Here is a 16,352-nt window from a genome sequence, read left to right as displayed (position 1 = left end):
ACTGGAATTATGACCTGAAACTATAAAACTCTCAGAAGAAAATATAGGGAGGAAGGTCCTTGAAACTGGTCTTTGCAATGAGATTTTTGGATTTGACAGCTAAAGCCAAGGCAATAAAACCAAAAATAAACAGGCAGTACTATACCAAACTGAAAAGCTCCTGAATAACAAAAGAAACCATCAACAAAATGAAAAGGTAACCCATAAAAAGGGAAGAGATATTTCCAAACCACTTATCTGGAAAAGGGTTAATATGCAAAATATACCAGGAAGTCATAAAGTCAACAGCAAAAAAGCAACTTGATCAAAAAAAAAATAAATGGGCAAAGGACCTGAAGAGACATTTTTCTGAAGAAGATATACAGGTAGCTAAGAGACACATGAAAAGATGCTCAACATCACGAATCATCAGGCAAATGAAAATCAAAACCACAATGAGGTATCACCTCACACTTGTTATGGTGACTCTCATCAAAAACACAGAAGATAACAAGTACTGACAAAAATATAGACAAAAGGGAACCCCTGTACACTGCTGGGAATGTAAACTGATATAACCACTATGGAAAACAGTTTGCAAATTCCTCAAGAAATAAAAAAACAGAATTACCATATGATGCAGGTATCTTACTTACGAGTATATGTTCAAAGGAAATGAAATCACTACCTCAAAGAGATATTTGTACTCTCACGATGATTACAGCATTATTCACAATAGCCAAGGTATAGAAATATCCTAAGTGTCTGTTGATGGATGAATGGGTAAAGATGTGGTATATATATAAACACAATGCAATATCATTCAGCTAAAAAAAAAAAAAAAAAGGAAATCCTGTCATTTGCAACAACATGAGTGAACATGGAAGGCAGTATGTGAGGTGAAATAAGCCAGAGAGAGAAAGACAAATACTGCATGGTGTCAACTCATATGTGGAAACTGAGAAAAAAAAGTCAAACTCATAAAGAAGGCAGAAAAGTGGTTGGAACTGGAGCATGGGGGAAATAGGGAGAGGTTAGTAGAAGGGTACAAAATTTCAGTTGTAAGTGAATAAGGTTTGAGGATCTAATGTATAACATGGTGACTATAGTTGATAATAATCATACTACATAACTGAGATTTGCTAAGAAAGCAAACTTAAGTGTTTTCACCCCTGACTCAAAAAGGTAAAAACATGGTATGAGATATGTGTTAATTAACTCCACAGTGGGAATCCTTTCACAGTGTATACATCTAACAAATCTCACACTGTTTGCTAGGAATATCTTACGATTGTTTTTGTCAATCACACCTCAGTAGAGCTGAATAAAATTACTCCTTTATAAATAACTTTAATTTCCTTATTAGTTCATACATTTAACACTTATAACTCCAGAAGCATTCAGAATATTGAATAAATAGGTAGCCCCAAGAAGGGAAATCATCAATAACCACTTCTGACTTCGAAGTCTTTTTTTTTTATTTAAAAAAAATTTTTTTTCAACGTTTATTTATTTTTGGGACAGAGAGAGACAGAGCATGAACGGGGGAGGGGCAGAGAGAGAGGGAGACACAGAATCGGAAACAGGCTCCAGGCTCCAAGCCATCAGCCCAGAGCCTGACGCGGGGCTCGAACTCACGGACCGCGAGATCGTGACCTGGCTGAAGTCGGACGCTTAACCGACTGCGCCACCCAGGCGCCCCTTCGAAGTCTTTTTAGACAAAAGGATCCACTGATGAAAACCAGGTCTCTTTAACACTAGGTGTGAATTGATGAATAATACCATATTGATCTCCAGGTGAGGGCATGAGGAACATCAGCTGAATGATACCAAGAAAAAAAGAAAAGCAGGGTTGCCTTGGCAAAGTTCCCTAAGACTTCCCTAAAAGTTTGGGAGATAAGTAAACATAAAAGTCTTCTCTAAAATGTTATGATCCCAGATAAGCACTATGAGAATAAAAATGTAAAATATGCCCTTTCAAATTTCTCATAGTCAATTTCAAAAAGCCTTATTAATAAGCAATTAAGTGACGCTATGCAAAAAAAAAAAAAAAATCAAACTAGAAAATCTTGGCTTTTGGAATTTTCATTTAAAAAAGTAAAAAATATTACCCTATGACCCAGCAATTGCACTACTAGGTATTTATCCAAAGGATACAGGAAGGCTGTTTCGAAGGGGCACATGTACTCCAATGTTTATAGCACCACTATCAACAATAGCCAGAGTATGGAAAGAGGCCAAATGTCCACTGACCAATGAATGAATAAAGAAGATGTGGTATATATATATATATACAATGGAGTATTACTCTGTGATCAAAAAGAATGGAATCTTGCCATTTGCAACAACATGGAGGGAACTAGAGTGTATTATGCTAAGGAAAATTAGTCAAAGAAAGACAAATATATGACTTCACTCATATGTGGAATTTAAGATACAAAACAGATGAACATAAGGGAAGGGAAACAAAAACAATATAAAAACAGGGAGGGAGACAAACCCATAAGAGATTCTTAAATACACAGAAAAAAATGAGGGTGCCTGGAGGGGTTTTGGGTGGGGGGGGGAAGGGCTAAATGGGAAAGGGGCATTAAGGAGGGTGTTATATATAAGTGACAGATCACTAAATTCTATTCCTGAAATCATTATTATACTATATGTTAACTAACTTGGATGTAAATTAATTTAAAAAATAATAAAAACAAAAAAATAACAAATACTAACAATGTGTTACTATTAATGCTGATGGTAACCAGCAAGTTTTAATTTAAATAAATTCTTTAAATACCTAGTCTGTAGATTTCTTTTGTGACTTAAATTTTAGTACAAAATACATACACTCAGAACATAAATAACTTCTCTTACCAAAAGCTTTTCAAATATAACTTTCACAGTAATTTCATAAAACTGCTGTTAAGGAAAATCAAACTACCTTAACTACTTGGGTATTAAAAACATGAATTTAAACAACAAAGAAGAAAATAAAAAATATCACAGATTATTCTGAAAATGTGAAAACAATAAAATCTGTCAAAGCCTGTGGAATAAAACCAAAGCTATTAAGTAGTAAAACTGTAGTTACCTTTTTTATTAGGGAAAAGAATAAATGAAAAAAATAAATTAGCATTCAGTATAGGAATTTAGGAAAATAATACAAGTGTCCTAAAAAGACTGGAAGAAATAGGAAAAAATCAGAAATAAACCAATTAGAGAAGAGAAAAACATGACCTGAAAAAATCTAAAGAAGTTTTTCTTGGGATAGTAGTAACACAAGTTTGAGCAAAAAACAAACAAACAAACATACACACACACACACAACAAATTATCTGTCAAATCTAGTAAAGGAAAAACAGAAACACTCAAAAAGCAAAAAATAAAAAATAGAGAAACTGGCTGGTTTTAATTTCAAAAACTTCTGTATACTCTTAAATTTTAGTATCAAGGGGCGCCTGGGTGGTTCAGTTGGTTAAGCGTCCCACTCTTGGTTTTGACTCAGGTCATGATCTCATGATTTGTGAATTCAAGCCCCACATCAGGCTCTGCACTGACAACTCAGAGCCTGCTTGGGATTCTGACTGTCTGTCTCTCTCTTTTTCTGCTTCTCCCCTGCTCAATGTCTCTGTCAAAAATAAACAAACATTAAAAAAATAAATTTTAGTATCAAAACATACATAAAAAAAAATTATAAGATTATACAAAGTCAGGGACACCTGGGTGGCTCAGTTGGTTGGGCGATCAACTTCGGCTCAGGTCATGATCTCGCAGTTCGTGGGTTCGAGCCCCGTGTCGGGCTCTGTGCTGACAGCTCAGAGCCTGGAGCCTGCTTCCGATTCTGTGTCTCCCCTCTCTCTGCCCCCCTGCTCAGGCTCCGTGTCTCTCTGTCTCTCAATAATAAATAAACGTTAAAAAAAAAAATTAAAAAAAAAAAGATTATATAAAGTCATATGTTAAAAACTTAAGAAGTAAGTCATCATGAAATAGGTCTATAAAACATGTAAATTAAAAACTGAAGCACCCGGGTGGCTCAATCAGTTACGCGTCCGGGTTAGGCTCAGGTCATGATCTCGCAGTTTGTGAGCTCGAGCCCCACATAGGGCTCAGTGCTGACAGGCTTGGAACCTGGAGCCTGCTTCAGATTCCCTGTCTCCCTCTCTCTGCCCCTCCCCCGCTCGTGATCTGTGTGTCTCTCTCTCTCAAAAATAAATAAAAATCAAACCCATTTTTCAATCTAGTAGAAAGATGAAAGAAAGAACATGAGGATTACAGGTTTCAAGAAAAATGGTGGGGAACGTATTTCCTTTTGAAGAATGGTATGGTACAGTCAACCTGCTAGTCTATGTGGCCATCAGGCAGCTTAACTGTGGTATATATAGAACTTAAAAGATATTCATATAGTTTATGTGTAGAAAGAATGGATTTTTTTCATACCATCTGTGAGAGAAATCTCAGCACTGGTGCATCAGGTATGATAGATCAAAGGTCTTTCTAACTGACATTCTACATAAACACTACCAATACTTTTGTTCCCTATAAAAGATTCAATTTGCTGGCTCCTAGAGAAATGAATACTTTGGACTACTCACTTTGCAAGGGACCTGACACACTTTCTTGTGTTGAACTTAATTTACAGATATGAAAATGACAACGTAAAATCATATTCCCCACATTATGTGGTTAAAGATTGATTCAATGATTCATTCATTTATTCAGTAGGCTTCATGCCCAGCAAAGAGCCAAAGGTGGGGCTTGAACTCATGACCCTGAGATCAAGATCTGAGCTGAGATCAAGAGTCGGATACTTGGGGCGCCTGGATGGCTCAGTTGGTTAAGCGTCCAACTCTTGGTTTTGGCTCAGATCATGATTTCATGGTTCCTGAGTTTGAGCCCCATGCTGGGCTCTGCATTAACAGTGCAGGGCCTGCTTGGGATTCTCTTTCTCTCTCTCTCTCTTTAAAAAAAGAGTCAGATGCTTAACTGACTGAGCCATCCAGATGCCTCAAAGATTGATTTTAGAATTCTACATATATCTTTGGAGTAGTTATGCTAATTATATATTTAAAAACCACTGTACAAAGATTCTATCTTTGTTTAGAGAAACCTATTTTGTGAGTAGATATTTTTCATGATGAAAATGAAAAAAATTGAAATATTACTTCTGAAGGATCTAACGTTGAGTTCCATATCAAACATTAACTCAAAATGTAAGATCTGACACTGACATCGTGGAACAGAAGAAAAGGGGTTTCAGGTTCCAAATCTGGAGAAATTTGTTGTGAAAGAAGAAGCATTAATTATTAAATACTTCTATTTGTCAATTTGCTATGTTTTTCAAGCTGGAATTTAAAATGTAACCTTGTATATTTTTATACTGAGTTCAGATTGATAATTTCTTGCAGCTGTCTTTTCCTATACCTGACAACGTGACTCACTTTCACTCCTGGCCCCTGCAACTGCTTGAGCGGGTAACCTCTCCCACACAGTGCCTCAGGCTATGAATTAAAGGAAAGTAATATTAGCCTCTTTCCTGAAGAACACTGTGTAGGATTGTATTACTTTGGCATAAAAGGGAGCTAAAGTGCTGGAAGTTTTGGCTTAGAAGGTATTATGTTGAGTAAATGAATCAGATATATCATGGTATTTTGTCATTCTAAGCAAGCACTTGAGCCAAAAGGATTAAACTTACAGATATTAAAGTGGCAACCTAAAGTCACATTCCTATACACCCGTATTGAGCGTCTCTTGGAAGTATTATTTATTTTTATTTTATTTTTTCATTTTTGAGAGAGAGAGAGAGAGAGAGAGAGAGAGAGAGAGAGAGCATGAACAGGGAGCAGCAGAGAAGAGGGAGAGAATCTTAAGCAGGCTCCCTATGCAGGGCTCAAACTCACAAACTGTGAGATTATGACCTGAGCTGAAATCAGGGGTCAGACGCTTAACTGACTGAGCCACCCTGGTGCCACTCTCAGGAGTTTTGTTTTAAAAAAAAAAAATTTTGTTTACATTTATTTATTTTTGAGAAACAGAATGAGACAGTGTGAGCGGGGCAGGAGCAGAGAGAGAAGGAGACACAGAATCTGAGCAGGCTCCAGGCTCTGAGCAAGCACAGAGCCTGATGCAGGGCTCGAACCCACGAACTGTGAGATCATGACCTGAGCCGAAGTTGGACGCTCAACCGACTTGAGCCACCCAAGCGCCTGCTAACTTCACATAAAGTGAAAATAATAAATACATTATCACAGGAAAGTAAGTAATATATTAAAAGAAGAATTCTTCATAATCAAATGAGGTCTGTCCCAGGAATACAATGACAGATCCACATTAGAAAATTATCAGTAATATATCATATAACTTTAAGACAAATGTAAGAGAAGCCATAAGATTGTTTTGGAGGTATCCAAAAATACATTTGTAAGGACTCACCACCTATTAAAACCCTTTTAAAAATAGGAAGAAAAATACTTAATATGAGAAAGAGAATCTATTTCTTTTTTTTTTAATTTTTTTTTAAATGTTTTTATTTATTTTTGAGACAGAGAGAGACAGAGCATGAGTGGGGAAGGGCAGAGAGAGAGGGAGACACAGAATCCGAAGCAGGCTTCAGGCTCTGAGCTATCAGCCCAGAGCCCGACGCGGGGCTCGAACTCACAGACTGTAAGCTTGTGACCTGAGCTGAAGTCGGACGCTTAACCAACTGAGCCACCCAGGCGCCCCAAGAGAATCTATTTCAACCCAAGTATCAATAATCACATTTTTTGTTAAAAAGACTAATAATAATATCCCTACTAAAAAGAGAACAAAAGAAGGACGTTCTGACCAAGGCAACCAAATTAAAAAAAAAAAAAAAAAAGTGAGGGGGGGCACCTGGGTGGCTCAGCCGGTTGGTTGAGTGCTCTTTGATTTTGGCTCAGGTCATGATCCCAAGGTCATGGGATCAAGCCCCACATTAGGCTCTGCACTGAGTGTGGAACCTGCTTAAGATTCTCTCTCTCTCTCTCTCTCTCTCTCTCTCTCTCTCTCTCTCTCTCCATCTGCCCCTTCCCCACTTGCACACACTCTCATTCTCTCTCTCAAATTAATAAAAAAGAGTGAGGGATACATATTTGTGAGAGAAAAGTATTGCCACTCCTGTACAGCCCTTTCCCAGAACTCTCAGCCTACCCCAGCTACCGCCCATTTTCCTGCTGCCCTTACAGCAAAACTTCTCGAGAGTTCTCTGTACTTGACTGTCCGTGATCTTGCCTTCTATTCTATATTAAACTCACTCCAGTAACGTGTTTCTCTCCATAATTCCACTAAAACCACCTGCACCAGTCACTTGCATATTGTCAAGCCCAGTCAGTGGTCAATCCTCGGGCCTCACCTGCTGGACTTCCAGCAGCACAGGACAGTTGATGTTTTGCTCCCTTACCCAGTTTTACTTGTCTCTTGGGTCTCATACTTCCTCACTGGCTAGTCCTAAAGCCACTACCATTAGGTCTCTTTTAGGCTTGTAAATGTCCAGAGCCCCTGGACCCTGTCCTGAGGTGTCTTCTCTGTTGGGGCTCTATCTCATAGGTCATTTCATCCAGTCATGGCTCTAAGTGCACACGGACACTGATAAGTATGTCTCCAGCTCAGAGCTCTCTCTTAAAATCCAGATTCGTATGTCCAGCCACACTGCACTCTTTACGTTGAAGCCAGAGGCATCCAAACTGTGATGTGATCCCGGTCTCTATCTCCCTTACCACTTGGTTCACTCAGTTCCACCCGCTACCCTCACTGCTACTCCTCAAACACAAGCTTGCTCTCGCCTTGCTGTTCCCTCTGCTTGTAAAACTGGCAGATATGCACACAACCGGTTTCTCCATTCAGGTCTCTCATCAAAAGCCACCTCTTTAGGGGGTCCTGGGTGGCTCAGTCAGTTAAACGTCCAACTTTGGCTCAGGTCATGATCTCACAGCTTGTGAGACCGAGCCCTGTGTCAGGCTCTGTGCTGACAGCTCAGAGCCTGGAGCCTGCTTCAGATTCTGTGTCTCCCTCCCTCTCTCCCCCTTTCCCACTCGCTCGTGCGTGCTGGCTCTCTCTCTCTCTCTCTCTCTCAAAACTAAATAAACATTAAAAATTAAAAAAAAAAGTCACCTCCTTAGATGGAGCTCTTATCTGAAAAATCACCCTTTGCCAATAGCTATGCCTTTATCCTGCTTTATTTTTCTTCACAGCAGTTATCCCAACTGGGCACTCTTTTCTTTAAAAAAAGAAACAAACCTTTTTTTTTTTTTAACCTTTATTCACGTTTGAGAGACAGCACAAGTGGAGCAGGGGCAGAGAGAGAGGGAGGTACAGAATCTGAAGCAGACTCCAGGCTCTGAGCTGTCAGCACAAAGCCCGACGCAGGGCTCAAACCCATGAACTGTGAGATCATGACCTAAACTGAAGTTAGACACTCAACTGACTGAGCCACCCAGGCGCCCCTGGACATTATTTTCTTTATATGTTCCTTTACGTATTACCAGAATATCCCTACTAGCATGTTAAGTTCTACTTTGGCAAAGACTTTGTTACATTTACTGCTATATCTTAAGAGCCTAAAACCTGCTTGCCCAGAATAGGTGTGCTCAATAATTAGTTGGAGATTAATTAGAAAATTGAATTTAAATGTATGCCGAGGAAATTTAGAAGACGTTGTGAAAACAGAAATACCAAGAGTTCATGACATGGCAAAATATAAGATAAATAAGGAAAATCCAATTAAGTATTCTGTTTATAGCAAAAACAAATTAGAAAATAAAAATACAGAAGACCTCTCATACACAATAGCCATAAATTCCACAGCACACATAGTGATAACTTAATGTAAATATTGAGAAATGTAATTTTTAAGAAGATCTGAACAGAGGAAGAGATCAACTTCATGGTTAGGAAAACAAAATACCATGAAGTTACACCACCATCCCAAATTATTTTAAAGACTTAATGAAACTAACGAAATCACAGTGGGATTTTACATAAGAAGCTAAAAAATAACTCTAAAGCTCTCTCAAGAAAGTATAAATAAGTGGAGTTTTGAAAAATTGCAATATTAATAATGAATGTTTACACCTACTCAGAAAGTAAATTGTTTTTTGGTGAGCAATTTGGAATGAATATTAAAAGTTTTAAAATTTGGGATTTATTCCTAAATTTTATTCTGCAGGAGTTAAGGATGCTCACAGAGCCACAAAGAGCGTTGTTTATAAAACCAAAGTAACCTACATAGCCAAAATAAACAATTGGTTTTATATATTAAGGTATGTCAATACCAAAAAATACTATGTAGCTATTAAAGTTGCAGCTGTAGAATGTGGGAGCTTGGTTAAAATGGAAGGATTAACTACATCAAAGTACTCTTCCATAAGCCCACAAAACCGACCACAAAGAAATCGAAGATATAAGTGTATAATGGCAAAATAAATGAGAGCGAGATCTTGAGTTTGGGATTTCAACAAGATCTGGAAGCTGGAAAAAAGAGGTAACTGTCTTAGACTAGATGAAGTTTGAGAAAACCAGAGAAAGCAAGACGGTTTGACTCTCAGAATCCCTAAGTGGCTCAGGACTTGGGAACAGCGAGCACCACGGAAAGTGAGGGGGAAGCACAGGTGTGAAAGCAGGAGGACCCGTAGGGAGGACACACACGCAGTGAGTCCCCAAGGCCCTCCCCTAAGCCAGAAGGGGGCCACCGGCACCTCCTCCCACACTCAGAGAGGGGGGGCCTGGACCAGGTATGGGTCCGGCCGGGCAGGAGGGGACACCGAAACAGGGTCAGTAAGGGGAAGTGTCCACACTAAAGGACAGGCCAGAAACCAGGCATGTCCTGCTCAAGCAAGAGATCAGAAGAGTGCTCTGACAGAAACAAATCCTGCTGGGAAGAGACCTGCAGACAGGAGGATGAGAAAGGCGATGGGCGCAATGAGGAGTGAAGAAAGAGCTCGGGTCACAGAGGCAGACTGCCTGAGCTCCAGCCCCGGTTTCACGGCGGCTCCAGCACTTACGTGCTTAACCTCTTGGGAAACCATGGTTTCCTCATCTGAACACAGAGACGATGATGCCTACCTCGTGGGGCTGCTGTGAGCATTCACTGTTTTAAGGCATGTAAAAGTCCAGTCAATCCCTCCTCCCTCTCCATAGGAGGATTTTCCCTCCACACCCACTGCCACTGCCCTGGTGCTGCAGCCCTCTCCGCAGCTGGGGTACGTGTCCCGGCCCCGCTGTCAGGCCTGGCCATGTGTCTAGCTGTGGCCAACGGAATGGGAGTCCACTGAAGCGCACTGTATCTAAGCAGAAGCTTTTTAAAAGCCGTGCATGTTCTCGCAAGCTCTCTCCTTTCCCCTCTGCCATGAGAAATGCCCGTCCCAGATAGCCGCTCCTTCAGCCTGGGGTCACAGAATGAGAAGCCCGTTTTAGAAAACAGCTGTAGCAACAGACCTACAGTCACCTTCAGCTGCCCACCTGCAGCTGGGGGTTGTTTGTTCCTGTAAGGTCAACAAACTAGAGACAACTCCCTTTTGAAGTTCTCGAAAACTTGTATTTTAGAAATATCTGGTGAGTGAATCTTTAACAGCATTCTTTATCCAAGGAATGTATTTGATCTGAATTCAGGCAATTGAGAACTGTACCATTTGTGATATCGTGATATCTAAATGTCAGGGCTCTATCACCAGTTAATGAAGGGAGAGAACTTAGGTTAACCGATCACTTATTATGGTACGCGCGATATTTCACTTAACCCTCACAACAACCCTAAAGAAAACTGTAGTATATTACTACATAATACTGCATATTACAGTTAATATTCTGATTATGTAAAGCATTTATATAAATACATTTTTTAAAAACCGCAAAGATTTAAATAAATACGCAAAGAAAATGAAGTATTTAGGCAGAAGGAAACACAAAATTAAACATTTAAGAGAAAATCCTCTGGTATCAATAAAATACTCAGACTATCTTTCTTCAACAATTCTTTCTTTAAATGATAAGACTCAGAGTCAGGGAGGGAAAATGCCTGTCTTTAGGTACTGCTGATAATGAGTATTAGTTAATGCAACTTTTTCTTTTTAAATTTAAATCCAAGTTATTTACATATGATGCAACTCTGTTAGAAAGTAACTGAAGGTAAAGGTAGTCTTACACTATTTATACTCTTCAACCCAATAATTTTACATTAGGAATCCACCCCAAATATGGTAAAAGCCAATGTTCAAAGGTGGGCATCACTTTTGGGTGATGAGGGGGAGACCCAACCTAGTGTCCACAATAGATCAATGAAATAATCTATGGTGCCTTTCCCTTCCTAGCATATTAAGAATCTATTTAAAATTGTGTTATGAATATTCTACAGTAATATGGGGAAAGGAATTGGTTATAATATTATATAAAGAAAATAAAATTCAAAATCGTACAGATTGGATTAGTTAGAAATGTTCCAAAATACAACAGTGGTTGCCTTTTGGTATTTCCTGCATTTTCTTTTATGAGTATTTTTTTTAAAGGAGTAGAAACAATCTTGGGGGAACAGGAAATATTAACGATTTGAATATTTTTGAAAGTCTCAAAATACTTTCTTATGCGAGCAGAGAAAAGCGGTCTGGTGTACAGTTAACAGCAAACTTGGGAACTATGCGGTGTAAAATCCTGGCTCAACCGCTAACTACATGATCGCCCAGAAGTTACTCATCATTCTGTACCTCGGTGCGTTCACTGAAAAAATGGGGCTAGATACAAGCACCTGCCTCATAGTGTTGTTGGTGACGATTCAATGAGTTAATCCATGTAAAATACTTAGAAGCCGTGCTTGGCACATAGAAAACATGCAAATACCTGTCAGCTTTTGCTTACATATTAAAAAATATTCTGTAGGGGTGCCTGGGTGACTCGGTCAGTTAAGTATCTGACTTCAGCTTGGGTCATGATCTCACAGTTCATAGGGTCAAGCCCACATCCGGCTCTCTGCTCTCAGCATTGAGCCTGCTTCGGATCCTCTGTGTCCCTCGCTATCTGCCCCAACCCCGCTCTCAAAAATAAATAAACATTGAAAAAAATATATACATATTGGAAAGGAACTATTCTTTTTTGCTAGGAAACTGGTAAATATTTACCACTGGAGCCAATAATAAAAAATTCAATTTTCCTTGCTCATTAACACAGCTCAGAAAATATTTAAATTAACAAAAATATTATCTTAGTACCAAGGGGCCATTTCCTAAATCCCAAGTCTGAAACTACTCCTAAAATAAATAAGAAAAATATAAAAGTATTACCTTATTGATATCATCTGCTGTAAGTCCACTTTGTTCTAAGAGTTCTCTGATTGCTTCTATACATTTATTAAAAAGTGGAGAACAGAGAAGTTCAAATCTTGCTCTGTAAACATACACACACACACACAGAGGAAAAAGCAAGGAGAAAGGCTTAATACAATGAAACAAGTTTTCTTGTGAAGGGTAATGCCAAAGCCTAATGTGATGTTTTAAGAACAAGTTTGTAGGGGCACTTGGGTGGCTCAGTCGGCTGAGCCTCTGACTCTTGATTTCGGCTCAGGTCATGATCTCACGGTTTGTGGATTCGAGCTCTACATTAGTGCAGAGCCTGCTTGGGATTCTCTCTCTCCCTCTCTCTGCCTCTCCCCACCTCCTCGCACCCATATATTCTCTCCCTCGCTCAAAATAAATAAATAAACTTAAAAAAAAAAAAAAAAAAAGAACAGGTTTGTGAACAGAACAAGATATTTAACACCTAGCAGTGAACTCCACAGGGAGAAAACATCTGAATTATTTATTCATCTACAAATGTATGAAGGCATTCAATGTCAAATTCAGTTGGAAGATTCTTACCCATGGCTTACTTGTAAGCTTTCAAAAAAACCTAAAAATAAATAAATACTCAGTGTATGGCATTCCCAACAAAGCCACAGATTCAAATCAAACCATCATTTACAAGCTTTTGCTATTTTTGTATGTTAAAAGTTTAAAAGATTATTTCTCATTATTTTTTTTTTTTTGGAATCTGAGACTATGCTGTACATAAACTTAGTTCTCTTGCTCTGAGAAGCTCGAATGCTAGCATATAATTTTAAGAAAGATCTATGTTTGGGGCGCCTGGGTGGCTCAATTGGTTAAGCGTCTGACTTCAGCTCAGGTCATGATCTTGTGGTCCACGAGTTCGAGCCCTGCATCGGTCTCTGTACTGACAGCTCAGAGCCTGGAGCCTGCTTTGGATTCTGTGTCTCCCTCACTCTCTGTCCCTCCCTCCCCTCACTAGTACTCTGTCTCTGTCTCTCAAAAATAAATAAAAACATTTAAAAAAATTTTTAAAAATCTATGTTTATGAAAAACGCACTCCCTAATTTCATGCTAAGCTTAAATGCAGATAACTGATTTTTATTTTTTGTGCTATCTGTAGATACTGAAATATACTTTACCATTGAAATCTTTGTGATAAAGGCAAAATTTCTTTAATGAAACATTACAAATTCTATTTCATTCCTAATAGATAAGCAGTAATAAACAAACATACACTGAGAACTTGGACTAACTCAGTACTAAGTTAGAAATTCTAGAAAGAGAAAAAATACACAACATTCTGCCCACAAAGAGATTTCTGTTCAATTTAATACCTTTCTATCTTTGGGGCTATAGTTTGAAATCTCTCTTAAAAGAGCTAGTGCAGTGCTAATAGAACTTTCTATGAGCCACCAGCCATGTCAGGCTATTGAACACTTGAACTGTGGCTAGTGCTACTGAGGACCTGAATTTTTACTGCTCTTCCTTTTCCCACTGTGATTTATTTCTAATTAATTAAAATTTAAATAGCCACTGGCTACTGGTTATAGTGCTGGGCACACAGATCTAGAATCTTCAGGAAAGCCCAGGAGGGTGAAGAAGCTAAACTCTAAGGGCCAGATGAGGAGTAAATTTAACCAAATACAGTCAGTAGAATCCTAAAAATAATACTGTAATTCTGGAAATTTTCACTATGTTTCCAAGTTACCTATTAGGTTGTTGAGAGGTCTGAATAGTGAACCATTGGTAGGTATTACTACTGTTAGTAACATGCCAGGCAAAATGATAGGGCAATGTGCTCTCTTTGGACTCTCTCCGGATAAAGGCATAGTCACTTGAAACCAATATTTTGGGTTCTGTAAAAGATAAGGGAATTTAAAACAATTTTACATACATTAAACCTGTGTTCACTAAATATCATGAACACCATCGAAACTTAAAAAGGTTGCCAATGGATGACCAGAGCCAACAAAACCAAGATAGACATGAATCTTCACTAGAGTATGACAGTGACAGTATGGACGTCAGGAGTCAAACTAAGCTAGTTTGCCCAGTCCGTAGCTAACACTACACATTCTTACTCTGGAGCTCTGGGCAAGAATGAGACATCTGTTTCAGCTTCCTCATGTGTAAAATACGGAAAAGACCACTACTTACTTCACGGGCTGTTACCGGGATTTGAGGAGTTAACACGTACTACTACTTAGACTCCTGCTACACTGTGTTCACTAGTAAGTTAAATACCATTGAAACACGTGCAAGCCCCACATCAAATTTAAGCAACAATTTAAGCCTTTCTTTCAAAGACCTAGGATGCTTTTTCACACACTACTCTTTGTAGCTGTAAATAGCAGCGCAAGCAATCACAACTGATGTCATTACTTTGGGAACGTTGGGAACGGTTATTTAGTCTGACAAGAACTACACCTCACAAGTAAACATGGGAGAGCTCTCCTTCTACTGGTGGCTAATAAATCTCAAAAGGACGAACAAAAAAACCCAAGGTGAGAAAATGACACCTAAATATAAATGTATTTGGAATTTTGTTCTTGTTGTTATTTTAATTCTCCATTTTCTCAGCATTAACCCTAATAATTCTCAGGAACCCTCTATAAATTAACAGCAGGGTGCAGCCCAGTGGTTATTAAGGCTTCTTCACAGCATTTTATTACAACTAACTTTTGTCCCCAAGCGACTGATTCAGGGCCCACCTTTCAGCCTAGCCCCGCTGCTGATTCTTTTACAGACCCTGAAAATGACTGTATAACATAACCGCGGCCAACACCACAGCTGACGGAGTTCTGAGGCCAGACAACCGCCACTCTGCTCCACGGGGTTCAGGCCCTGTGCCTCCCCGGGACAGCCGTGCTGCTATGTGGAGACAGCATACTTGCGATGCACTTCACCAGTCGGCTTCGAAACCGTGGGAGATTTCATCACATATTTTTACTCCAGGGGGAGGCATAAAGTTACGTAGAGACGTTATTAATAATTTTATACCTCAGTATCTTACATTTGCTTGATCCATTATTTTAACTTAGAAAAGAAAAACCTAAATATGGTAAAGAAACTACTGTTCTTCATCTTTCATTGTAGGGAGTCAATAGAGTACATGTAAATTTCATGAATCAGGGTGAAAATCTCTCATTTAGAAATACGGAGACAACTCTAAGGAACCAAAAACACTAAGTTAAAAATGGCTGCCTCTGAATCACATAAAGAAATAAAATATTGATATGTACTGCAACATAAACGATCCTTAAAAACATGCTAAGTGATGGAAAACAAACATGGAAGGTCATATACCATATGATTTCCTTTATGTGAAATGTCCAGTGTAGACAAAAACATAAGGAAAGTACATAGGTGGTTGCCAGAGGTTGAGAGTGGTGGGAACAGGAAGTGACTGCTAATGGGTATAGAATTTCTTTTGGGAACGAAAATGTTCTAGAAGCAGAACCAGAAACAGATACTGGCTGGTAATAGTTTCATAAGTCTGTGAATATACAAAAGTCCACAGAACTATACACTTTTATGGTATTTGAATATTTTAATAAAGTCATTAAACAATTTGTTTTTCTTAAATGGGTGGCTCTAATGAAGAGGCTGGGCAGGAGAAAAGTGAGATGACACCAGTCCAGTATCATCAACTCTGCTATCCTATTTCCTACCACCTTTTCCATATCATCTCTGCTGTCATATCCCTCTCAGGACCCATCCTCACGCCCTTACAGTCTCAAAATTCCTCTGCATCGACTCCCTTATACCTCCAAGGTCTTGCTCCCGGGCCCTGGTCACACTGACACCTGAAATGCTAGCCTGCTTCCCATGGCCCCCTTCCCCCCACACTCCTGCCAGAGACACCCTGCCAGCCACATTTTAGACAATGGCGCCTCCTGCTCCCTGAACTTAGGAAGCTCTTTATTACCACCAGGATGGGGCCCTGGCTCCGCAGCAGGCATTCAGGGCCTGGCTGGGTTCATCCTGGCCTCTCCATCCTGAATTCTAATTAGGGTCAGCCTTCACCCAGATGCCGGTCGTGGAGCGCCCCCACCTCCACCCAACACACACAGACGG

At 39.3% G+C, this 16,352-nt stretch overlaps 1 protein-coding gene across 1 annotated transcript in view; it reads right to left on the bottom strand.

Moving 5' to 3' along the window:
• Positions 1–16,352, bottom strand: part of HSPA14 (heat shock protein family A (Hsp70) member 14) — a 43,809-nt gene that overhangs the window by 10,465 nt on the left and 16,992 nt on the right. Inside the window, exon 10 of the mRNA XM_043563745.1 lies at positions 12,255–12,357. Within this exon, the coding sequence (XP_043419680.1) occupies positions 12,255–12,357 (103 nt within the window). The remainder of the gene's footprint in view (positions 1–12,254; positions 12,358–16,352) is intronic.

This window comes from Prionailurus bengalensis, chromosome B4 (genome assembly GCF_016509475.1).
Source record: "Prionailurus bengalensis isolate Pbe53 chromosome B4, Fcat_Pben_1.1_paternal_pri, whole genome shotgun sequence".
NCBI classification, from domain to species: Eukaryota; Metazoa; Chordata; class Mammalia; order Carnivora; family Felidae; genus Prionailurus; species Prionailurus bengalensis.
Note: the sequence above shows the minus strand (reverse complement) of the source record. Positions and strands in the feature narration are given on the sequence as shown.